Below are 25,630 nucleotides of genomic sequence, written 5' to 3'. Positions count from 1 at the left end.
GGGTAATTACATAAATTAAACCACAGAAACCCATCATAATTTAGCAGTTGCATATTTAAAGATGGCCATTTAGGTATGCATGCATCTGCATGTTTTGAAAAATTATTCTCAAGTGGTTAAAAAAATCCAATCATGACCTATCACATCACAGGAAATTTTGTATTTCATATACAGTAAAACCTTGTTAATATGAATTCCACGGGACTGAAAATAAATACGAATTACAAAATATGATGAAATGTATGGGGGGGAAATACTAAAATTTTGAAAAAAAAAAATGATTTTCATTAATTTCGTTTACGATAGATGTGCCAAATTTCCAATACAATTCTTTCAAATTAAAATCTGTGCAAATAAATACCATGCGTCATAAACCATTAATTGAAGTAACCAAGTAATGTAGGTAGGTATTTACCACCATATGTTAAGCTAGAATTATAAAAAAATACGAAATATTTTTTATTTCTCCAATTTGTAAACACAATTGTTTGGCATTGGTTCTCTAGTAAAACTATGTGAAAATACAATAAACAACCAACAATTAAATACCTACAGCCCTGAAATATGCGAGTTATTGTTTTTCCTTTGAGTGGAGTGCAGTTGTGCCACTGATCTGTTAATGGGTCATAAAATCTAAGGATTATTTTTACTACCTTCATAAAATAAGCAATTTATCATGTTTAAAAAAAAAGTCTGTCACAATTATTTTCAACGACTAGCTCATGAAATAGTGTACTTTATTACGATTTATTGAATATTTTTATAGGCTAGGAGTCTGAAATCATTTCATATTACGAAATTCGAATTAAAGATATGGTTTTATATGAAAATAATGTTCAAGGGACTTTTTTTCGCAAAATTTTCGATTTACAGCGAATTTCAAATTATCCCTGTTCTTATTAACGAAGTTTTACTGTAATATGTTTATCCAAGTGAAATGAAAGAGTTTTGACTTGCCCATTTTTAGATATTGTAAATACACATTAAAACAGCTTTATCCACTACCAGTGAAAAAAGTGTCTTTGTAGTAAATTGTCTAAAAAATAGTGGTGATGATTTATTTTGATCTCTGGAGACATAAAATTAACATTATTTTGGAAACAATTTTAAATATTGGGGACTTAAATTGTTCAAATAAAATGCACAAAGATATTTAACAGTTTTTTTTTATGTATAAAGTAAGTGGCTTATTGTATAATATTATGACAAACAGCAATAAATGTAATTAATTTTTTTTAAATATATTTATATATTCATACAAATATATTGGAGATTTTAATTTTACAAATACCTGTCCTGGAGTTTCTATAATTTTTTTATGCCGGTCGATTTAGGCGGTTCTCTACATCTTTCATTATGTACAACACACTTCGTGGACTTCAAAGATAAGAAACTAACTTTGATGTATGGAAATAAAAGGTTTGTTCCTGCAATCGTGAATGATTTGCTGACGTTGGGCGCATGCGCAATACGCATTTCTGGTTCAAGTTATATTTCCGTAAGTCAAATGCAAATCAAACCAAACAAGAATGGTATAAAACGATTAAGGATTGGCTCATCCACACAGTTTTGAACTTGCAAATGGTTTAAATAGATATATATACATGACTAAAAATAATTTTGATAAAACCAAAGCTTTTGACACATTTAGAGTAAAAAGACTACCATAAATTACATGTTCCTAGTATTTTCCAAATTACAGCAAATTCATGATAATGATCAAGGTATCAATATTTTCGTGGTCTTGAAAGAAAACAAATCATACTCTTACAATAATTTGACAGATGTTTAGTTTAATGTTTACATTAAACGACATTAAAATTAATTTATGACAGATTGACGGAAAGGTATAAAGAAGTATATTATGGTGTCTGATAGAATATACGACTTTGAAAATGTTATAAATCTTTAATGCCAATTTCTATTAGAATATATTCAATCCAAATTGAAGGGATTTCAGGAGTGAATAAAAAGAAATAAAAGTGATGTTTAGATAAGAAATTATTGTTATCCAAGGGATTTAAAGGTAAATATAATGGGATAGGGTGCTGTAACCATAGACAACATGTCAATCAAAAAATAGAAACATGGATGAGGAAGAACCATCAGCTAAACATCGTCGTTTGACTAATGAACACTAATGTAAACGTATGAGAGAGAGGGAGACAGGCAGAAGACGTATCAGAATGTTGACAGATACTGCCACTTGGTAATATTCACCAGTAATCTCACAAATAATAACAATTACGGGCTTTGTTATTGAATTCCCAATAACTATTCAATATGGAAATATTAATATTCACTTTATTCAGCTTAAGTACTTAAATGTGTTTATAATAATGTTTTTCCGATAAGCTAGGTATTTGATTTCTTAAAAGTTAATTTAATTATTATTCATAATTTCACGAAAATATTGCGAAGACAAAAAGTGAATCGATCAAATGAAGACAGAAATCATTTGAAGAAATTCATTATAAACACATATTTTGTACCTAATGTAAAGAAAATTAATAGGATTATCCATCCTTATCCCAAATATTTGGAGTTAACTGTACATAGGTTTTAAAAGATACCATACTGTTTCGAGTCAGTTTAACATTTGCATGCAGGAACAAACCTAAAATATACACAATGTGGAAAAATTTATTGTCGACAATGGTCAGATAATTAAAACTCATCTCAAATGCTGAAATTTCTCCTAGTTTCGAGACCAAGATTGACTCGTATATTTTGCTATATTATTCTTGTTTCCACTTCAATGAAATGGTTTACAAAAAAAAAATGCTTTCAAATATATAAGTTTACCCACCTACAAGCAATTCAAAGAATAATTCCAACACAATTGAAATTTTCTACACGCCATGTCCTTTATTTACTATGTAGGTAGGTATGTACCACATTTTTATTTACAAATTGTTTCAAATACTCTTAGTAGTATAACTATGAACGACAATCATCTCAGAGAGTTTATTAAATAGGAATAAGACAAAGTTAATGGTTATCGATCGGGTTAACCTTCCACCAACAGCGAGTATAACCCAAAATCTAAAAACAGTGGACGAGTTTTATATTATCTGGGATCGACTGTTAGTGAAAAAAGCGGATGTGAAGCAGAAATAAGGCGCATACAGATAGCAAAAAATTCAATGACATGTCTTACCACTATAGACGAGGATCAAGGAATTTCAATAACATTAGTGTTCTCCATACTTTTGTAGTATTGAGACATGGACCCTGAAGGCAAGGTAATGCCTTCGAAATGTGGCGCCAAATGCTTCCTATTTCTTGGACAGAGCACAGGACGAACTAGTCAATCATCCAGACTCCAGATAAATCAACGACTCTTGAAAATATGTCTGAGACGCAATCTGCAGTTTTTTTTAAATATTTTCGATGCGGACCGGATAACCCGGAAAGACAGGTTGTTTTTGGGTATCCTAAGAGGTAGAAGCACAGATAGAGCGTCAGCACGCTGGAGCGACCAAGGAGTTTACTAGTAGCAGCCTTCACTCTGCCTTGAGAGAAGCAGAAGACCGTGAGGGATGGAGAGTCTTGGTCGTTCAGAAGATGATTGAATTCCATGGTGCAACCAAGAAGAGAGAAGTATACAAAATGTTAATATCAGTATTTATTTTGATAAAACATTATTATCAAACTGTCACAGATGTCGGAGAATACTTTTTAAGGGTTGGCCATATATTACATACTAAAATTTATTCGTCCGATTTCAATCATTTCATTATTTACCATATTATTTGTGAGGTTGAATTGATTTTTTGATTTTTGATTACAATGCAAATTCAAGTGAATGTGTGTTCTTTAACCCATAACGATGGTTTATATAAGATATTGTATGTCCAGTTTTGTATGTTTTGAGGAAATCTAATTTTAAGATTTGGGATGCATGAGAAACGGACATACAGTACACTCTCAGTAATCCGCCACTCGATTATCCGACAACTACTATAATCTGCCGTTATTTTTACTAGTTGAAAGCACAAAATCAAGCTCTATAATTCGCCGGTATTCGATTATCAAATTCAGTAATGCGCCGCGTACAAATATACAACGCAGATGAGACAGGTTTATTTTGGAAACTTCTCCTTCATAAAACGTATGTTCATTGCAAAGAAAGGTATGTACCAGGAAGGAAAGTGCCCAAGGACCGCATCACAATTATGCCGTGCTCCAATGCAACCGGGACACACAAAATGAAGCTTTTGGTCATGAATCCTAAGCCATTCAAGAATATCTGCCTCACTGAACAACTACTGGTTGTGTCAAGTGATATTTAGTTAATAAACTTAGTTTATTAATATGTAGGTATGTATAATGCAGTAAACACATGATTTAGATTATGAATAAAACCGTAATTTGCTAGTACGATTTTCTCAAAAAAATATTTTTTACGAAATAGTTAAGTACCTGTTTTAATTTTTACCATATTTTGTATGTATGCACTATAATCCGCCGCTTTCACTAATTGGACACTTGTCTGGTTCTTGGGGTGGCGGATTACTGAGAGAGTACTGTATTATGTATTTGGATGTACTATGGGAAGGAATAAAGGACAAGGGTAGTGAGGTTGAAATGAGAAGATCAGATAGGATGTGTGTGATTGAGAAAATACCCAGTTTATTCCCCAAAAATATAAATATTATTACAGGAATGAAATTCACTATAAACTACGACTGCGAATCAAATTACAATAAATAACAGAAATATGATAGTCATAGTAAAACAAGCAAATTCTATTTTACTGTGAAATGATGATGAGTGACGTAACAGATGTGACGCGGTGTTAATACAAATGCTATTGAGATAGTATCTAAAAGTACATGTTTGTATAGCATATTTGTAGATTGAAAAAAATGCATAGTGTTAATATTTTGAAATGACAATGCCATGTGTTTGATTCTTAGTTGCTTGGTCAGGTATGTGTTTTTGTTTCGTAAATTGTAAATAAATATGAATACAGTAAAACCTCGTTAATACGAATTCCATGGGACCGAAAATCGAAAAAAAATTCGAATTACGAATTATGAAATGTATGGGGGAAAAATATTAAAATTTTGAAAAAAAAAATTTTTTGAAAAAAATGATTTTCATTAATTTTGTTTCCGATCATAGATGTGCCTACCGAATAGGGTCATAAAATGTCAGGATTATTTTTATTACCTTCTTAGAATAAGTAATTTTTGATTTTTTAAGAAAAGTTTGTCACAAATTGCAATGACTGGCTCATGGAATAGTGTACTTTATTACGATTTATTGAATATTTTTGTATGCCAGGGACTCTGAAATCATTTCGAATTACGAAATTCGAATTAAAGGTATTGTTTTATATGAAAATAATGTTCAAGGGACTTTTTTTTCAGGAAAATTTCGAATTACGGCGAATTCCGAATTATCAGCGTTCTTACTAACGAGGTTTTACTGTATCACTTTTGCTAAATCATGTCTTTTGAAATTTAATTGACCTACATAGATGACTTGTTTCACCATAAGTATTGTTTTGCGATTTTAAACAATATAATGTTGTGATATAAATTATAGTTCAGAAGTAATGGTTTCTGCCAAGTTATGCTGTATGGTAGGTATTCACCCTACAGTACAATATTTTTACAGCATCTACGATGCAGATTAATGTTGTGTATTGTGTATATTAACTCAATTTCGATCAAAACTGGGCACACAATATCTTTGCACTGAGCCATCAAAATAGTCCGGTGGGGTTAAAAGTTAAAATAAATTTTACCACGGGTGCACGCACTGGTGTGAAGTTGATACCCGTTCATCATAACCATAGCGTTTTGTCCGTGTGTAGGTAGTATAACTGTGAACCGGTTTAAATACGCAGAAAATATCGACCCACAACACACGATTAAATTGATGAATTACGCGCCCTTTTTCCACTTTTCACCTTGTGCGAATCCTGTCATCGGTTTTCCAGATATGCCGCATGTGCCGATGCCGACTCTCCCATTGGCATTATCGGGTGAAGCAAATATGCTTTTTATTTTGCCGCCAGACTTTTTGACAGACTTTGCGTTGAATGATAACCATTTGTTTTTTTCTGATTCCCTGTCTTCTTCAATCTGTTTGAATCTCTGTTGCTTTTTCTGTTTTTTCTTTTTTAAGTACTCCCTATTGTGGACTTTTCCTTGTCTGAAAAAAATTACATATTAACAAACATGAAATGAGATAATTCTTTGACACACTCAGACATAATGGAATTTATTCCTTACGTATGCAACACACGGTTGATCCTTTGTCTGCGAGTGTTTTGCAAGATAAGGAAAAATTTCACTTTATTTCCAAGGTCTGACTATATTGTAGATTGTTTACCAGCGAATCGTTTTGGTCAAGTACTTAATACAAAAGTTTTAGTCAAGTCATAATATAATGTACAGTAAAAACAAAACAATGATTCGGTTCATGGATTGTATGCGTACGAATACGTATACCGTTGTCAGCGCTACGAGTACACCGACTGCCAGGTAATTAGTAGCACTAGCAGGGCTAAATATCCGCACATACACCATTGACCAACCGAATCATTATTTTGTTTTTACTGTACCTATCGCGAGCCTAATACTACAAGGTTCTAAGTGTTTGTCCTTGAAAAAGCAAACCCAACAATGAAGTAGTATTCTAAGCTGCCTCATTGTTACTTTTGTTTCTCCAAGGACAAACACTTAGAACCATGTAGTTCTCGACTCGCGCTATGTTAACAATTTAAATATCAATACGATATTCTCACGGAATATTTTATTCACAAAAATTAGTTATTACCCCAGGATGGCCGTGCGACTTAAGCGTCTATTATATTGCGTCGTGGGTCCCAGGTTCGAATCCTGGGTCTGGCAAGTACACAAATTGTTTTTCAATTTGTGTATGCGTCAGAGTATGGACCTAATAGGTTGACCAAGTGGCTGATATCCATTTCTCGTAAAAACAAAATCTGTTAATACAAACCTCCACTCTGTGGAGGTCCATATGATCTTATTAGGATCGGACATGGTCGATATATATATAATCATATTTTGTTGGTTGTTTGATGGTCATATTTTATACAACCTTCCCCCTATCCCCATCATCATACGAGGGTTGTCCAGGAATTAATGACCTTCATTCATTTTTGACGACGCAGATGTTATTTCTCAACAGCTGGTAGCACTAGCGTGTAGTGTAAACTTCCCACTCCAGAACGAGTGGTGAGCCGGCTCGGTAGCTGCTTCAGTATGACCTTAGCGTCCGTTTGCGATGGACGCCTCGCTGTCGAATTCCGCCGCCTGCGAGATGTGTTCAATCATTCAGTTTCTCAACCAGGAGGAAATCCACCCTGTTGAAATCCATCGCCATCTCACATCCAATTATAGTAATGTGATGAACCAGTGAAATGTCAGGAAGTGGTGTACTGAGTTTTCGAGTGGTAGAACGAGTGCTCATGATGAGGAGGGGAGAGGAAAGAGGTCCTCAATTGGTGACGTTTTGTTGAAGAAAATCAACGATAAAGTTCGTGAAGATCGCCGTCTGACAGTCCGTGAGTTCCTAGACATCAGTAAGTCTGCCATACAAATGATTTTGAGGGGAAAATTGGGGTATGCAATGGTGTGCTTATTGGGCGTCCAAAATTCTGACGGAAGTCACAAGCAAAACCGTGTGAAAAGTGCTTAGGTGTTTTTGAACATTTTGGACTCATTCAAATGGGATGTCCTCCGTCATCCTGCTCACAGCCCCGACCCGACGCCGAGTTATTTCCATCTTTTTCTTCACCTCAAGCTACATTCGGCCGAAAAATGCTTGGAGACCGACGAGGACGTGGAGGAAGAGGTGAGAAAATTTTTGAGGACAGTGGCGGCGGAATTCAACAACAAGTGAATCAAGGACCTAGTGCTACGGCTCACCAAGTGCATCGATAGTAACAAGAACTACATCGAAAAATAGTGGGGATATGTACCTAAAATTTCGTATGCTTTTTTTTATAAAAATAAAATTTTCCTGATTTTTAAAATAATAAATTCTTGGACAACCCTCGTATTATATCGAACACCCCCTTTTATAGTGTAACATATTATATGGAAGATCTGCAATGAAAAAAAATGTTGATTGATATTAAGGACGGCATTTCAAGAAAGTTAAAGCCCCAAACAAAGGAGTAAAATACCAAAACTCAACATAGAATAAATAGTTAATCTTTGAGATTTTGTCTCATGTATGGGTAAACGAAAAAGGCGTGAATGTACATCCGACTTACTTATTTGGGCCGTCGTCCCCAGAGTCATCAGCAGATCGTTTGACGCCTGTGGCAATATCTCTAAGGTCGTCCAAGTCACAGATCTCTCTCTGGTTGTATTCAATAAATATCACTTTAGCACTATTATCACCCACTTCTTCAATATTACATTCATAAAACCTGAAAGAAAGTAATCACATTAAGATTCAGGTGAAGTAATGCCGATCTAAAACGATCTGGTGATCCGTAATTTTTTTTTACCCCTAATGCACCGGCTAGACAGCAGCAACTTACCTGCGCGGTAAAGTTTGAGCAAAAAATACAGAACACTTTGTGATGTATCACGGCATAAATAAGTTTGCGCAAACCTCATTAAGACAGAAGTCGTCGTCACGAAAATACTGTTTTTTCGGAATTCCAGCAATGTCGGAAAGTGACGATTTATTTTTGTCACATGCGTTTTTCTATTGTTAATTGGTTAAAACAGTGGTCGGCAAACTCATTAGTCAACAGAGCCAAATATCAACAGTACAACGATTGAGATTTCTTAAACTTACTATATAGGTAGGTACACTGTTGACGTGATATCATTCTTAATAATGATCTTATTTATTGATAAAAATTAAATTGTAAGTAAGGTATCCATAAAATTATTATTATCATGACAATGACTGACAAACACTTAATGTGAACAATGGCCTTGCATCTCCTTGAAAAGTTTGGATAAGTCAGGTTTGTATGCTGCTGTTTTTAATTTTATTCACGATTCCAGGTTCTCATCAATAAGACGACTTCTCAATTTACTCTTGATAAGGTTCATACTTGAAAAAGATTGTTCGCATGAATATGTAGAACCGGAAAGGGAAAGAACAACAAACGCTAGTTTTTTCAACTGATCACATGAGTCAGGAATACTATCCCAGGTATTAAAAATCATCATGTCTTCCTTCTCCAGGTCTTTTAAAGCAGACTACTAAACTTGTGCTGTGAAACATGTTCACATTTGTTTTTCTCCAATATGTCCATATAATCACAGAGATGTTCAACTTTAGAGCTCCATAATTCTTTATCAATAAGCTTTATCTATAATAGAGTTGATAATCTTAATCAGCAATTCCATAACTTTCCAAATATCTGCGCACGAAGCTCTTCTTGACGAGTGATGCAATGGTAAGCAAGTATCTCATGATTTTTTTTCTTTCAAAATAGCAACAAACCCTTTTCTTACGCCGATCATACTTAACGCCCCGCCCCGTCTGTTGAAATTGACACAATTTTATCATGTAGAATATGATGTTTTTCCATACACTCAATTACAACATTTGCAATATCCTCTCTAAGTGTTTGACATTTGAGTGGCAATAATCCTACAAGTTCTTCTTTAGGACCTGTAGGTAGATGAAATAAATCGTACAACACGTGAAACTTGTGCTGTATCATTTATGTCACAAGTCTCGTTAACTGCTATTGATAAAGCTGAAACCAATTTAAGATCTTCGACTTGCTGGTTGGTTATATTCGAAGACATTTTGACTGTTCAATCTTTTACTGTTTTAGCCCATACATGGTCATTTATGGCCGAGCCACACCCAAGGGGCCAAAGAGCCACATGTGGCTCGCGAGCCGCGGTTTGCCGACCACTGGGATAAAAGAAAGAGAAATAGACGCTACAGATCCAAGTGGGTCAAGCAATGGCTAGTACAAAGAAACATACACTCGCAGATAAATTTACTCAACAAATTAAGAGAAGATCCAGCTGACTGACTGAATTACAGTCGAGCACGGTTATTACGATCACGGATATAGCGAGATCTCGGATGTAACGAGGAAATATTCGTTGACATTTCAGTTTATGATTTTCTCCATACATGTATTCACTTTTATAACGAGCTCCTTATCGGATATACCAAGCTGAAATATCGTCAAAAATTTTCTTAAAACTGTTAATGTGTGGATCGATTAAAAATATTTCGACCCTAAGCAATAAAATCCGACGGACAGGATACCGCCGGGTTCGGATTACGTTTATGACACTAGTTAAGTGTCTAAGTACCTACCTAATTGATGTTTTCGCTGACAAGTTTGAAAAAGTATCCACACATATAGTTGAAAAAAAATCCAAGGTTTGTGAATTAAGTAGATACCTACCAGCGTAAACAACTTCTTTTGTAAATTCACCCCCAATAAAACACTTCCGACTTGGTTGTATACCTTCCTCTGTATAAATAAATTTACTAGTGATCCGTTGGTCATCTATACCCTTGATGATTATTTGGAATTAGTGACAGTGCCGAACTTCCATGTCAAGATTTTTTTTATTTATCTTTTAATTTTTTTTTAAATACATACATACACATAAAATTATTTTTGAACAGTAGCTATCCCACCTTAGAAACTGGTTTCAAAAATAACTTCAGGAAGAGAATATGGGGTAGTTCGCATGGAGTTAAGATGTGCGAGAAATAAAGGTAGCTGCATTGACATCCGGAATATCAAGGAAGGAATGTCAATCCTAAATTTTTTTAGAGTAAATTCCTTTCAGTCATCATTTTTTCACGTGCGGCACTAGCGATCTAGAGTTAAAAAGTTTTTGCATGTGTTTGTTTTAAATAGCGAAATAATGTAGTGTAAATTAATTGGTACATAATTTGAGACTAAACATAATATGGGGCAACATTTCGAGTCTCCTTAAGAGCAGGCGGATTACAACATTTGAAAAACTGCATGGAGAACAGTCCCATCTGACCAATTGTTATTTTTAGGATTCCAAAATATGGTTACATATAAATTGTACGCATTACATTTCACGTGGCACAGTTCGCCATGAGCTCTCTTATCGGAAAGATATGACCGCCGCATACTATACGGTCATCTTTGATTTTGGCAAAAGTCATGAATTCAAGAATGAAACCTAACCTAACCTAACAAATAATCCAGAATATCGGCTATTTTCAAAATTTGTTTGCCATGGCTTCCTATAAACCGACAAGAACCGTATTTTATTTAGACATGAATTTTATCTCAGTACTATACGACCCAAAGAGATTGGACAGTCTTTTTGTGAGGCCTAAAAATATGGTATCCCCCGGACAGATTATAAAATAGTGAATTTAAATTGGTGATTAAAAAGAATAAAAAATAAGCATTCCATCAAATAAAAATATACCGATGCAGTGTTTCAATAGTTGGAAGGATATTTATCAACCTCTCGTACTAAAAAGATAATATTGTGCTTGCCAGTCGTTGGCGGGTTGTTAAAACGGCGGCCAATGCCTGATACAGATAAAAGATACACGCACACTCGGTCACTATGAAGTCTGTGTGTTTTAACAAAATAGTTGTAACAAACTATAAGACGGGGGTTACGAAAATAGGCGCCTAGTGACAGTGAAGCGCGCAACCTCTATAAATATCATTATCATAAGCAAAAGTGAAAATCGGACGCCGAAACAGTGCTTATTATGTATTTAATTATACAGCAAAAATCTAAGGCAAAAATATTGGGTTCATTGGTCAATTAAGCACATATCAATTGCTATAAATGAGTATGCGTAACTACAACACCAAGGACATGCGACATGGTCTGAGGCAAGTAAAATTTGTTGCTAGTGACACCAGCTGTTTTTTTTTCAAACTAAAATGTTGCATTCCAGCATTGTGCAGAGGTCATTTAGGTTATGTGTATTTTGTGAATACCAACAAAATCACATCGACATATTCGACGTGTTGCAGTCGAGACAAGTTTGGATGTGCAAGCCGGCTAAGTAGCTGAATGTGACATTTCATCTGAGCTCCTCCCAAGTTTGTTACAAGCGCGAACGGCTTTTTTAAGAATAAACAAGGTTGTGTCAATTTTGTGTGCATCAGTGTATTAAGGTATTATGCATTTTGTGAATCCCAACTTAATACACAGTTAACAAGTTGCAGCCATGGTGAGTTTTTGTGTCCACTAAGGCAAACGTTATTGTATATATTATAACGTAAATTAGAAATTTGGATATTTTAATTTTAAGAAACGGTATCGATTATAGTAATTGAGCTGCAGATGCCCACATGAGCTTTTATTTTATAATTTTTTTTTACGAAAACAGTTTATTCCATGTAGACAATTACAGTACACTCTCAGTAATCCGCCGCTCGATTATCCGACAACTACTATAATCCGTCATTATCTTTACTAGTTGAAAGCATAAAATCAAGCTCTATAATTCGCCGGTATTCGATTGTCAAATTCAGTAGTCCGCCGCATACAAGTATACAATGCAGATGAGACGGGTTTATTTTGGAAATCTCTCCTTCGTAAAACGTATGTTCATCGCGAAGAAAGTAATGTACCAGGGAGGAAAGTGCCCAAGGACCACATCACAATTATTATGCCGTACTCCAATGCAACCGGGACACACAAACTGAAACTTTTGGACATAGGGAAAGCCAGGAATCCTAAACCATTCAAGAATATCTGCCTCATTGAACAACTGGTTTTGTCAAGTGATTTACTGTTTAATATTTAGTTAATAATCTTAGTTTATAAATATGTATAATTTAGTAAATACGTACTTGATTTTGATTATAAATAAAACCGTAATTTGCTAGTACAAATTTCTCTAAAAAACTATTTTTACGAAATACCTGTTTTAATTTTGACCATATTTTGCATGTATACACTATAATCTGCTGCTTGGACTCGTTTTTGGGGTGGCGGATTACTGAGAGAGTACTTTTTATTAAATACCTTTTTCTGACGGCACACATGCTTTTCGATCCAATAATTATTGTTAATTTAAAACTTGAAATTTTCATTCATTTCGATGCACCATTCACACACTAAGATTATAATAGGTTATATTAGGTTGGGCTAGGCCAGTGGTCGGCAAACTCATTAGTCAAGAGAGCCAAATATCAAGAGTACAACGGTTGCGATTTCTTTGAAGAGCCAAATTTAAGTCTTAGGTGGGTACACTGAAAAAAACTTGATGTCTTACTTAATAATGATATTATTTATTGATAAAAATTAAATTGTAAGTAAGGTATCCATAAAATTAAATAAATAAAGTATATTAAAATCTATAGAGATATAAATTACATCAATTATTATCTTTAAATTAACAATTGCCTTCCATCTCCTTGAAAAGTTTGGGTAAGTCAGGATTGTATGATGTTGTTTTTAATTTTAGGCACGATTCCAGGTTTTCATCAATAAGATGACTTCTCAATTTAGTCTTAATTGATAAGGTTCATGCTTGCAAAAGATTGTTCGCATGAACATGTAGAACCGGAAAGGGAAAGAACAGCAAACGCTAGTTTATTCAATTGATCATATTATTATGAGTCAGGAATAGTATTCCAGGTGTTAAAAATCATCATGTCTTCCTTCTCCAGGTCTTTCAAAGTAGACTAATGTGCTATGAACCATATTCATATTGGTTTTTCTCCAATATGTCCATATCAGTACAGAGACCTTGAAATTTAGAGCTCCATAATTCTTCATTTTTTAAATCCAGCAATTGCATTTCAAAATTTCAATGTTGCCAATGTCAACATTAAAGGGAGAAAAAATTAATTCTGTTACCGTAGCATTATGAAGTTTTTTTAACAAAGACTAACGTCGCTTTGCTGTTTCTGAATTCCTGAAACCTGTTAAGAAGAGCTTCCCTCATTTGTTGTTTTGAAATAGCAAATGTCAATATCAGAATTATTTTTGTACCAATGTTTCAGCAGGCTTTGAAAGTGAATCGAAGATTCTCTTTCGAAATCTTATGCAAAAAGGGATAATTTGTTTTCGAATGAAATAACTTCTTCTAACATCGAGAAAAATATGTTTTCTTCCCCCTGCAGTTTACGATTAAGCTGATTTAGATGAGTAACGTAACGTCTCCCATGAAATATTTTTTTTTTGATTAACTGATTGTCCGTTACCTATTTCTGGATAGTGAACACCATTCTAAAGTAGAAATGCCTCAATTTCTGTTAATAAGGAAGCGAAACGTTTTAAAATGTTTCCTCTTGATAACCAACGTACCCTGTTATGAAGCAGAAGATCTGCATACTAAGCTAACTAAAAAAAAATGGCGATGATTAAGAGCTAACTTTGCAAATTTCTTTTGGAAATGTCTGCGCACAAAGCGCTTTTTGACGAATGATGCAATGCGCTTATTTTTTTCTTTCAAAATAGTAACAAACCCTTTTCCTACACCGGTCATACTTTTCGCCCTACCTGTTGAAATTGGCACAATTTTATCGAGTGGAATATGATGTTTTTCCATGCACTCAATTACAGCATTCGCAATATCCTCTCCACTTGTTTGACCTTTGAGTGGCAATAATCCTAAAAGTTCTTCTTTATTACCTTTAGATGAAATAAATTGTACAAATTTGTCCTGTATCATTTATGTCACAAAACTCGTCAACTACTTACTATTAATAAAGCTGAAACCAATTTAAGATCTTCGATTTGCTGGTTGGTTATATTCGAAGACATTTTGACTGTTTTATCTATCACTGTTTTAGTCCGTACGTGGTCATTTGTGGAAGAGCCACACTCAAGGGGCCAAAGAGCCACGTGTGGCTCGCGAGCCGTGGTTTGCCGACCACTGGGCTAGGCTATGTTAGGTTGGGTTTGGTCTAAAAAGAAAGTTATAAAAACTCATGCGGGCATCTGCAGCACATTTACCCCCAACTTAATCAAATACACAGTTGCAGCCACGCTGAGTTTCTGTGTCCACTAAGGCATACGTTGTTGTATATTTTATTATAGCGTGAATTAAATGTAGTAAGAAACGGCATCGAAATTATTACTTACTCTCCATCTCTATCCCATTTGGCGAGACATTTGTCCCCTACTTTCCATTTCCTTTTTTTGGAATTGTAACTTTGGCTTCCATCCCCGCGTTCGGCAGCCAAAAGAGACGCCGTCACGTCATCTTCGTCGTTATCTTCATCATTCCCTCCACCAGACCCTCGACTGTCTTCGGAGAACTTAACCATGTCATCTTGCTGAGTTTTGATAAGGTCTTGTGTAAGCTCTATAACCTCTTCGAGATCGGCTTTCAGCTTAAGCAATTCATTATTATCCGAATCTGTTATGAGAGCGGCTTCCACCTGTCATACGAAAACAGTTTTTTTTATTAAATAATAATACTTCATAATTTTATAATATTGGACGATTATCAAAATATGTGAGAGAAACCTGTTCTAGTTGAAGTTTGTAGTTTCTCAAATCGTTATCCATAGTAACGGTATGGTTTTGTTAACTTAACTAGATTACTTGGATCTTGAACCCAATAGCTAGTTACCAAATTTATCAAACAAACTAAAACCACATTAAAACCAGGTAAGATGCAGGTAAGCAAGGTAAAGCCAATGCTAATTTTATTATTTTGTGATGACAATCTCCATAGACAATGACTGGGCTGCCGCTGCTGCTGCTGAGTGTGACCAAGGTGATGCTGTTTCATAGACAAATTTATTGTAAAATATTAGTATCCCCATGAAATAAATAAATCTTTTGTACCTATCCGCTGTTCTTCATTATTCTCAATAATTTGTGTCATATGACACAAGCACAAGGGGCCTATAATACCTTAAAAATGAGCAAGTTTTTAGTATTGTTAATAAATTATAGGTAGGTAATAATTACAAAAAAACGGCAATGAATGTAAATGATGCTTCTCTCGATGTATATTCTACATATAAAATGTATTGACATTAATTAATTAATAATTTCATAGGTTACGCGAATAAATTTTATAGTATGTACCTAGGTAGACAGATGGGTTTACGAAAACAGATGCACGTGAGGATTAATTTGTATTCAGATCCCCACTAGTAATGAATTCCATGGAAACAATAGTGAAGAAGACATTGGATTATTTTATGCGTAGTGCTGACATATTAAATAAAATTGTTACTCTAATACAGGGGTGGGCAAACTGTGGCCCGCCGGGTATTTTTTTGCGGCCCGCCATCATTAATTGTACTTCTGATTACGAATAACTTTTTTTATATATTTTTTAAAAAATATTGACAATAGATTAAAATTTGAAGAATTTGTTGTTTTGTAAATGTATTATCTCAGTACGTCTTCCTTGCATCTCGTCTACACTATGTAACCACTATTTTCTACGTTGAACATCGTGACACATTTAAATACTTTTAACTCCGCGTTGGAAGGAAACAAAATATATGCCCATGATATGGTAAAAAGTTTGAATGGATTTCAATTAAAACTCAAGTTATTCCTTCGACAAATATCGAATAACAACGTGGACCACTTTCCAACTTTGAAGTTGCTGAATATACCAGAATATAAATTTGAAGAATATGGTAAAATTATTAAAGCTCTGAATGACAATTTTTCACAAAGATTTTTTGGTGAGCTACAACTTGCGATTATTGATCTGCAGTGTGACACTGATTTAAGAGAATTGCATCGTCGTGAAGAAATCTCCAATTTTTATAATGCCCTTAATTCAGACAAATTCGACCAACTTAAAGATTATGCAAGAAAAATGTTCGTTATTTTTGGATCAACCTATATATGTGAACAAACATTTTCGATCATGGGCCTCAATAAAAATCCTTGACGGTCAAATATCTCCGATGCCCATTTACAAGCAGTTTTGAGAATATCAACTACAAAATTAACACCTGAATTAAAAAAAAAAAATTTTTCTTCTCATTAATTTCATTACAACATTTTCACAACAACATTAAAACAGTTTCATTCTTCTCATTAATTTTTTGTAATGTTTATTTTTCGTGATAATAAATAGTGTATATCTAAAAATGATATTTTACTTGCGGCCCGCCGCTCATTTTGAATTCTTGAATTTGGCCCTCCATCCAAAAAGTTTGCCCCCCCCTGCTCTAATACCAGAAATTCAATGACAATGTATGCAATAACATAGGCAGGTAGGTACTTACTATTACCTGTACTACCTCATCATCATCATCATCATAAAGTATCCCAACAACTCAAGGCAGGTCCTAGCCTCCTCTCTTCCAAATCGAAATCATCTAACCACCAGAGTCTCTGGGCCTGCCAATCCACTTCCGACCATTTTGTCTGTTATCCAGGATTCTTCTCGGCGATTGAGCACTCTCCATTCTCCATCCTTCATGTCTCCAAAGCAGTGAACGCTTGTATATTATGCATATCTGGATCTCTATGTCATCCGCAAGAATCTGCACTTGTTTACGAAATAATATATTTCCATTTTGTCTCCACTCTCAAAACTGTTAAACAATATACATGCCAGGGTATCACCTTGTCAATGACCATATTATAGTTTGCCATGGCTCGGACAGGTCAAACAGTATTTTCACTCGACATTGATCTACATTTTTCATGGTGGTCTTTCTCTTCTCTTCCATGGTTCCATATAATACAGGGCTCGAAATGGACCGGAACGCACCGGAGTGCCGTTCCGGTTCGTGAAATTTGTAAAGTTATCGCTCCGTCTCACGGACAAAATAATTTGACCGTCTGAGCTAGATATAACAAAAAATCTAGCACAATTATGTTTATAAAATACACATAAAATTTGATAACCTTGTTAATATCCTCAGAAAGTTTTCGAGCGCTCCTGTTCGTAAACTTTTCCATTTCGAGCGCTGATATAATACGAGGGTGGGTCAATAATTCCTTAGAAAAAAGCATTAAAACAGTTTTTATTTTTGTATTTTTTTTTTATTTCTCAACATAATCTCCTTGGAGCTCAATACACTTGGTTAGACGTTTCTCAATTTTTTTTAAACCGTCAGAAAAATAAGTTTTCGGAAGGTCCTCAAAATAAGCATTTGTCCGATCGATGACTTCTTCATTTGAAAAAAAACGTTGTTCACTTAGCCATTTTTTTAAGTTTGGGAAAAGGAAAAAGTCACTGGGGGCTAAATCTGGCGAATACGGTGGGTGTTCGACCAATTCGAACTTCAATTCTTCAATTTTAGCCATTGATCGTAAACATGTGTGAACACGGGCATTGTCCTGATGAAAGAGGATTTTTTCCCTGTTTAAATGAGGCCGTTTTTCTTCAATTTTGTTTTTTAGCTGGTCCAATAAAGATGCATAATAATCCCCTGTTATTGTTTTTCCTTTTTCCAAATGGTCAACGAAAATAATTCCACGTGCATCCCAAAATACAGTAGCCATAACCTTACCAGCTGATTTTACGGTTTTCGCCTTCTTTGGACATGGTTCGCGTTTCGCAATCCACTGCTTTGACTGTTTTTTCGTCTTGGGAGTATAGTGGTGTATCCATGTTTCATCTACAGTCACAAAGCGACGAAAAAATTCATCCGGATTGCGTTGCATGAGCGACAACAGGGCTTTAGAGGCCACCACCCTATTGCGTTTATTGTCGACTGTGAGCAAACGCGGCACCCATCTTGCAGAAATTTTTTTCATGCCCAATTTGTCATGTAAAATAGAAATGACGCTACCTTTTGAGATCCCTGTAACCTCAATTATCTCACTCAACTTTAATCTTCGGTCACTTAACACCATATCATGGATTTTAATGATCATTTCTGGTGTAGTCACCTCTACAGGACGTCCTGAGCGTGGTTCATCCTTTGTTGATGTACGACCACGTTTAAATTCATTTAACCAGTTATAAATAGTTGCAAGTGAAGGAGCAGATATGCCGTGAACTAAATCCAACTCATTTTTTATTTCCTTTGCTGTTAACCCTTTTATATTAAAATGTTTAATAACAGCTCTAAGCTCAATTTTCTCCATTTTTGTAAACAAGCAAATTTTTTTTTTTAAATGTACGAGAAACACACAACAACCCGACCAATCTGATTGAAACTTCGCAGCATACTGAATCGGTAGTGCCGCTGCATGAAAACAAACCGCTTACATTACTAGTCGCGCCACCTGTCGGCTTTTCTAAGGACTTATTGACCCACCCTCGTAGCTTACTTCTGTTTATTGAGTTATATTATGCAACCTTGAAATCAATAAACAGGTGGTGTGTCTCAATATTGAACTCTCACATTTTTAAAGTATTTACCGCTGTGAAAAGATTTGGTCGGTTATGACCTGCCACATCTGAAACCACATTGATAGTTCGCTACTGTACTCTCTGACTACAACTTCAATCGTTTGAATATTATAATATTTGACAGTGTCTTGTATGACGAATCCAAGAGGGTTAACCTTCGGTTGGTGCAATTTAAGTGGGTCACCCTTTTTATGAAGTTGTCAGATAATATGCCAGTTCCATTCAAGAGACATTTCTTCCCTTTCCCTAACCATTTTTATTATAAGATGCCAAATATTTAAGAGTAAGTTTCTGCCATAGAGGTATTAAATAAAAAGAGGGGCAAGGAATCGGCTTTCTCATACAACTGAATGAAGCAGGCCAACAATAGCCAACAACTTACAAGAAATAGCGACGTGATTAAAAGAATGCAAGGCATCATGGAGGATTTACTTTGGTCATTATAACGTACCCATAAAATATAATTTTAACGTGGAAATTTTACTGCAAATTGATTACCAGCCTGTATCACCATACTTTTTCAACATACTTACCTGCTTCACTATAAATACTTTCATATAACCTGCCGCCCCTAGGTTTCTGCCCTTTTTAAAGAGCTCACCTTGGAGTTTATCAGTGCCTGAGGCTTTGTTGTTTTTAAAGCTTTGTATTGTCCTTTTAATTTCATCCGTGGAAGGTGCTTTTTTATCTGTATCATCGTTTATTGTGCCCATTGCCATTAGTCCATCTTGTGTTATCAGATCGCCATTTGGGAGATGATCAATGTGTTTTACTCATCTATCTAATTTTTTAGATTTCTCGGTTATGATGGTTATGATACGTCATACATGTTTTCAGTATAAATTCCTTGCGTAACGAAAAACCATCTGATATTGTTTCTTTGTACCTATAGATAATAAATTAAATCCATAATCAACCACACATCAAAATGTGAATTTGAGAACCTATGTGTTGGTACATAGCAACTTTTTTAACTTTACTGGTGATGAAAGGTATCAAAAAATATACATTGATTTACTTACTCCATTCCAGTAAACAGCTTGATTACTCAGCATCTGATTTTTAATCGGCGTGAATCATCAATAAAAGACAAAGTATTTTTTAAAAATAATTTTAATAAAAATTTGAATATTGCAATATAAACATAGCAATCAACACATTTCACTTGATGCTCTAAAATATGCGCAATTTATATTATTATCCAACTCGAAACGGTTTTTAAATAAATCAAGTCCCTCCATCTATCATTGATAGCTTAAAATAATCACACCTATACTATTGAATAGTCAATTATCATTCTGTAAGTCAACTCAGGAATGGTTTAAACTAGCGTTCCAATCAGAAAATAATTATTTAATGTTAGCTTTATGTTCCACAATATCAATACTCATAATCAGTTCCATTCAGTTGACAATGATAAATATAATCGAATAACATTTGGCAAACTTTAAAATGTTTTCATTCATTAATATGTTGGTCCAATACGCTATGAAACGGATAATGGCAAACGGTATATTATTTTGCAGATCACAGAAAATCTTTGAAATTATTTGGTCATGTTATTAATTTTTAGTTAACATAGATTATTCGTCAATAAATAATCGTCAACTGAAATGTTTATTGATAATACAGTTGAATATTCAAATGTATGTGAATTGAACAGGAATGATTATCTACTTTTATTGCAGATAAAACACTTTTACACTCATCTCTTTGACATTAATTCATCAAAATATACAGTGGATAGTCTAAGGACAGGATTAGTATAATAATAATATGAATATATTATTAGCAATAGTTATTCATAAACTCTTGTTGCTTTGAGCAAAAGCGCTGGTCGACTGAAGCTAGGCTAGCTTAATATTTTTCATTCTGTATAGGTAGGTATAATGATTAAATCTTTAGTAATAAGTACCTAATATGCTAAATTATATGTACAGTGTTGGTTGTGACTTATAAAGGCATTCTAAATTATTAGATGCGTCTTATACATTCCTGCCTAGGCGGAGATTTTAAACTTTGGTAAGATCGTAGAACACATTGTGATGAAACTGGAAAACATGATAACTAATGGATTTTAATTTCTACTGCTTTGTCATTTCATTTCGCTGTCCTAGAACCAGACCGTAGTACATCATAAAAATGTAGTTTTGAGTTAACAATACGATTATTCAATCCTCTATCCAACTGTCATATCTACATTCAATTATTATATTCTGCGCGTCTTTTCTATACACAAGACTGCTTGAAGGCTTCTACAGCAGCTATCTAGGGTAAGTTTGTATCGAATTATTAGCACGTATTGTAACATTTACAATAAATTAGCTGTAATTGTTACAATAAGTGTTATGTTTTAACAGCACCTCTCTTGGCTGTGGTAACTTTAGAGCGAGATACGACAGTTTTGACTGTTTAGACGGCTGACTTATTGTAACAATTATAATACCTCAATACATAAATATGATAAAGTGATAATATTTATCACTTCAGCGGTCGATAATCAGCCTTGTGTATAGAATAGAACTTATCTGAAGAATTGAAGGGGGAACCACAGTCGAAAACTACCCAATCAAGACTCGCAACTCGACAGAATCTGACATTCGAATGACATTTTCAATACGGCGTCCATATGGTAGTTCGTAGTTCCATTTTTGACCGATCTTCAGATAAATTTGTAGGACTGTATACACTGAAGTAGACTAGTAAAATTTTTACGACAGTTTAGCTGTCGCTCGAAACTTATTACTTTTGTAATATATTAACTTGCTACATGCGTCAGTTCTGTCAGTGTAGTTATTGGACTCTGTTTTTATTTACATCTACATCTACAAAATAGAATATTCATTGTTTTACGGTTTGCTTTAATTATCTCATAACTATGATTTTTTAAATACTGCAGTCTAGCTCCAGAACGGTGATCAATGTAATTCAAAATAAAGATCGATGATTGGACTGAATGTTACTTAAGTAATGTATTTTTCTTCCAATACTAATAATTCTATTGATTCTTTGTATAATAAATAGTATGTAGGTATTTCTGGTTCTGAAAGCATAAAATACAAATTTTATGTTATAGTTTAACAATAAAGCAGAAGTTCTATTGGTCATTGTAGTTATCTTAAATAAATATCACCAAAGAACAGTCTCAAATGCTGTTAATAATTTTATTCTAATTAAAAGTGTGTAGTATTATTTTATTAGACAGTATTAATATAAATATAATGTTTCAGAAATATGCATTGTCATCTATTTGAATTAAAATTTAATAAAATTCGAAAATATTCTTAAAATCTACCAAAGTGCTTAGAGTATGGAAAGCGGTGTACTGGAATAATTTTGGTCAGTGTTGTGGTCAATACATGATGTAAATTATCCAAACTACGTTTGAGAAAAATCCTTTCTTAAAGCTTTTACCGCTTTTAATGTGAGATCACATTTTGTATAGATAGATAGATATCCTTTATCCGCAAAATAAAGTCTAAAGTAGATACTCAACTTTATCATAGATATATTATTCTTAATATTGGTGTTAAAATTATTAATGGTCTTATATTTTCAAATCAATGGCATACAATTGAATATGACAGACCATTTACATCCATATTATACAATATATTGAATAATTATATTGATCAGTTTATGTACACTAACGCATCGATATGCAAGGCTAGCCCTGCATACATAGATGTTGTAAGTATATCCAATGTTTTTCAAAATTTTTGAGCATATCTTTACACTGTAAAAGTATTTGATAAGTTATTGTCTCATTCAAAAATACATAATGTTGCTGCCAAAAGTTGGTAAGTCGATAATTTAGGTATTTAGATTTAACAACGGATTATGTGTCTATATTATAAATATGTATGCTTGAAAAAAAAATTCAAGACCATCCGATATATAGAACATGCACATAAAACACAAAGAAATTAGCATTATGACTGATTTTATAGGGCACGTGAATCTTTCAAATTGGAATTACTCCATAACATGATTTCGAGACTTACCAACTCTTGCCAATAACCCCATGAATTTCCATTTCACTTTCGATTCATTAGATTCAATTTTTTTTAATGCGTTTTTGTCAAAATGTATAAAACAAAACTGTTCACATACAACATTTGTGTACCGATCTATCGATACGCTAGGTTAGCACTGAATCGTGGACATTAATTCTTAAAGAGTGATTTGATACAAACAGAGATTTATAATATTTTAGATTACAATGATTTCTGTGACCAATATTACAATATTATCCATTTCTGTACCTACAATAAATATTAATTTAATTTAAAAAGCCTTTCTTTAATTGGTTTACTTAAATGTAATAATAATATGATTTTATTCAATAAATTTATAATATAATAAATTATTAATGATAGGTAGAATTTGAATATAAAGTTGAATATGGGGAAAGCTGTAAATTAAATTAATAGTAAATTATCGAATCAAACCAACAATAAATAATTTTCCTTTGGCACAACGTATTGACTGTTAGAATCTTTCCACAAAGAATAAAAATCTTTTAAAATAATAATAATAAACAGTTTTAGTGCCATTGTAAAGCCATTTTTTTTTTTTAAATAATTAATTTAAAATAAAATAAGTACCTAGGTAGGTAGATAGACATTTAATAAAATTTATATGACATAGAATTGGCTTAATTTTCATATTCGATATGAAATAATTTTTACAACATGATTAATTTGATTGATGTCTTATTTCGATACAATTAACAATACGTATATTTACAAAAAATACAGTAAGTAGGTAATATCTGAATTGAGTAATTAATACAATAAAATTGTACTATTATAATATATACCAGAAGTATTATTGTAAGCGTCATTTTTGTGCCCTAGATAAGTTTATATTCTTTCACTCTTACTAACATACTATTTATAATAATATTATTTAATCTAAGCTTAAAGTTTTATTCTTATTTCAGGAAAACTTTATCGAAAGCCATAAGCGTTTTATAAATTTACGTAGACTAATAATACTAATATGCATTTTAAAATTCGTTTAGTATTTATATAGTTTACATAATTAGTTATGTAAAATTGATTCCAACAATACTGTGGAATTATTAATTTATAAGGGACACTTGCATGGACTGACAAACTTTGTGTATCGAGTCAGGTTGCTCCCATTTTCAACTGATTAAAAAAATCTTTAATCTTCATACCGTTCTGAGTACCTGTCCCGTCAAGTATTTACAGAAGTTAACTATCGACACGTTTATTATTCATATTATATGGTCATCGATAAACAAAATACAAACGATCATCGTGGCCCCTTATATTTTTTACCTTGGGTACATTATTATTAAGATGGTAAAGTAATGTTTAATATTAAAACTTTGTTTAGAGCATTTTTTTAGATTCCAGTAAAGTAAGCCAAACCGAATAAATAATACAAGAGTGCATAAAATAATTAAAATTTGAACCATCTACTCAATATTGTATAATTATTATTTGTCAGTGGTGGATTATTTTTCACGCCCGCCTTAGACTCTTGAAGTATAGCGGCTTAACAAGAAAGAGTTTTTTTGACCTGTAGTAGAGGTGAGTTAGAAATACTGTCACCAGTTTGCGTACTCAAGTCTTGGCATGTACTACCCATACTCAGTACATGTGGCCCAATATACTTGTTACAAAATACTTATAAGTTCGAACGCATGCTATGAGATCTCGCCGTCCGCTAGCTAGTTGGTACTGTTACTACGTATGACATCATCTCCGCAGACACAGCTACTCGCTTATGTATAAACAATAGGTGATACATTTTGTGAAATTATTGGACCACAGGCTTATTATGACAGCTCAAAACATGTTTGAAATAAAAAAAAATTCATTATATATTCATTCAATAATATTATAAGCTAACATAAAAACAACTCATAAATTTAAATTGCGTTTAAAATCGGCTCAGCGCTTAGTGTATTTTTAGCGACTCTATTAAAGCCGATATTTCAAATCGTCATTTCTCTCTCTTTCTCCCCAATTGTAAAATTAGTATAGTGAAGGACAGAAATGATGACTATACTGTAATAATATGTAGTTAGTTTTAGTTCTAGTTGAGTATGTATTACTAGTAAGTATCTTGGAACAAGTTTCGATACTAAGTATTGTTTTATACTAATTAGTCTTCAAAATCGACCAGTTTTCCCACCTCTAGTACAATCTTTTAATTAATGATAAAATTTAAAAGACAATAATTATTAATTTTTACCAAAATATTTTTTCTTTTTAATAAAATAATAAAATTTATTGTTTTTCTTTATAGTAGGTAGGTACATAGTTGCTTTTCTATACCTGATTGAGATTTATTAGTCAAAATTAAATTATTATCAACTAAGTACCGTTAACTTCTTCTCAGTGCAATA

At 33.4% G+C, this 25,630-nt stretch overlaps 1 protein-coding gene across 2 annotated transcripts; it reads right to left on the bottom strand.

Annotated features, from left to right (window-relative positions):
- Nucleotides 1-802: 802 nt before the first annotated feature.
- On the bottom strand, nucleotides 803-15,671 carry Spf30 (survival of motor neuron-related-splicing factor 30). 2 transcript variants are annotated; one of them, XR_015070623.1, is made up of 5 exons: nucleotides 15,426-15,671; nucleotides 15,039-15,337; nucleotides 8,261-8,419; nucleotides 5,368-6,168; nucleotides 803-844 (listed from the first exon to the last, which is right to left on the bottom strand). XR_015070623.1 is itself a non-coding variant. In XM_085946967.1 (5 exons), exons 1-5 carry the CDS (start codon nucleotides 15,465-15,467, stop codon nucleotides 3,307-3,309), a joined length of 990 nt encoding a protein of 329 aa, XP_085803093.1. In that variant the 5' UTR covers nucleotides 15,468-15,671; the 3' UTR covers nucleotides 2,370-3,306. The 2 variants fall into 2 exon arrangements, 1 of the variants encoding a protein (XP_085803093.1); XM_085946967.1 differs by lacking the exon at nucleotides 803-844 and adding an exon at nucleotides 2,370-3,551 and having other exon boundaries at nucleotides 5,924-6,168.
- Between the last annotated feature and the right edge of the window lie 9,959 nt (nucleotides 15,672-25,630).

The sequence above is a fragment of the Rhyacophila brunnea genome, unplaced genomic scaffold, assembly GCF_057557595.1.
Source record: "Rhyacophila brunnea isolate RB1 unplaced genomic scaffold, BYU_Rbru_1.0 scaffold_2, whole genome shotgun sequence".
In the NCBI taxonomy this organism is placed as follows: Eukaryota; Metazoa; Arthropoda; class Insecta; order Trichoptera; family Rhyacophilidae; genus Rhyacophila; species Rhyacophila brunnea.
The sequence above is the reverse complement of the archived record's forward strand: the minus strand, read 5'-3'. Positions and strand labels throughout refer to the sequence as shown.

Bases quoted from the DNA above. Each gene is read 5' to 3' on its own strand.
- Spf30 (XM_085946967.1), bottom strand. From the start codon at position 15,467: ATGGATAACGATTTGAGAAACTACAAACTTCAACTAGAACAG. The intron at 15,338-15,425 runs GTTTCTCTCACA...TTCGTATGACAG, and splicing joins ACAAACTTCAACTAGAACAG to GTGGAAGCCGCTCTCATAAC. The intron at 3,552-5,923 runs GTGAAAAGTGGA...TGAACGACCAAG, and splicing joins GATGACAGGATTCGCACAAG to ACTCTCCATCCCTCACGGTC.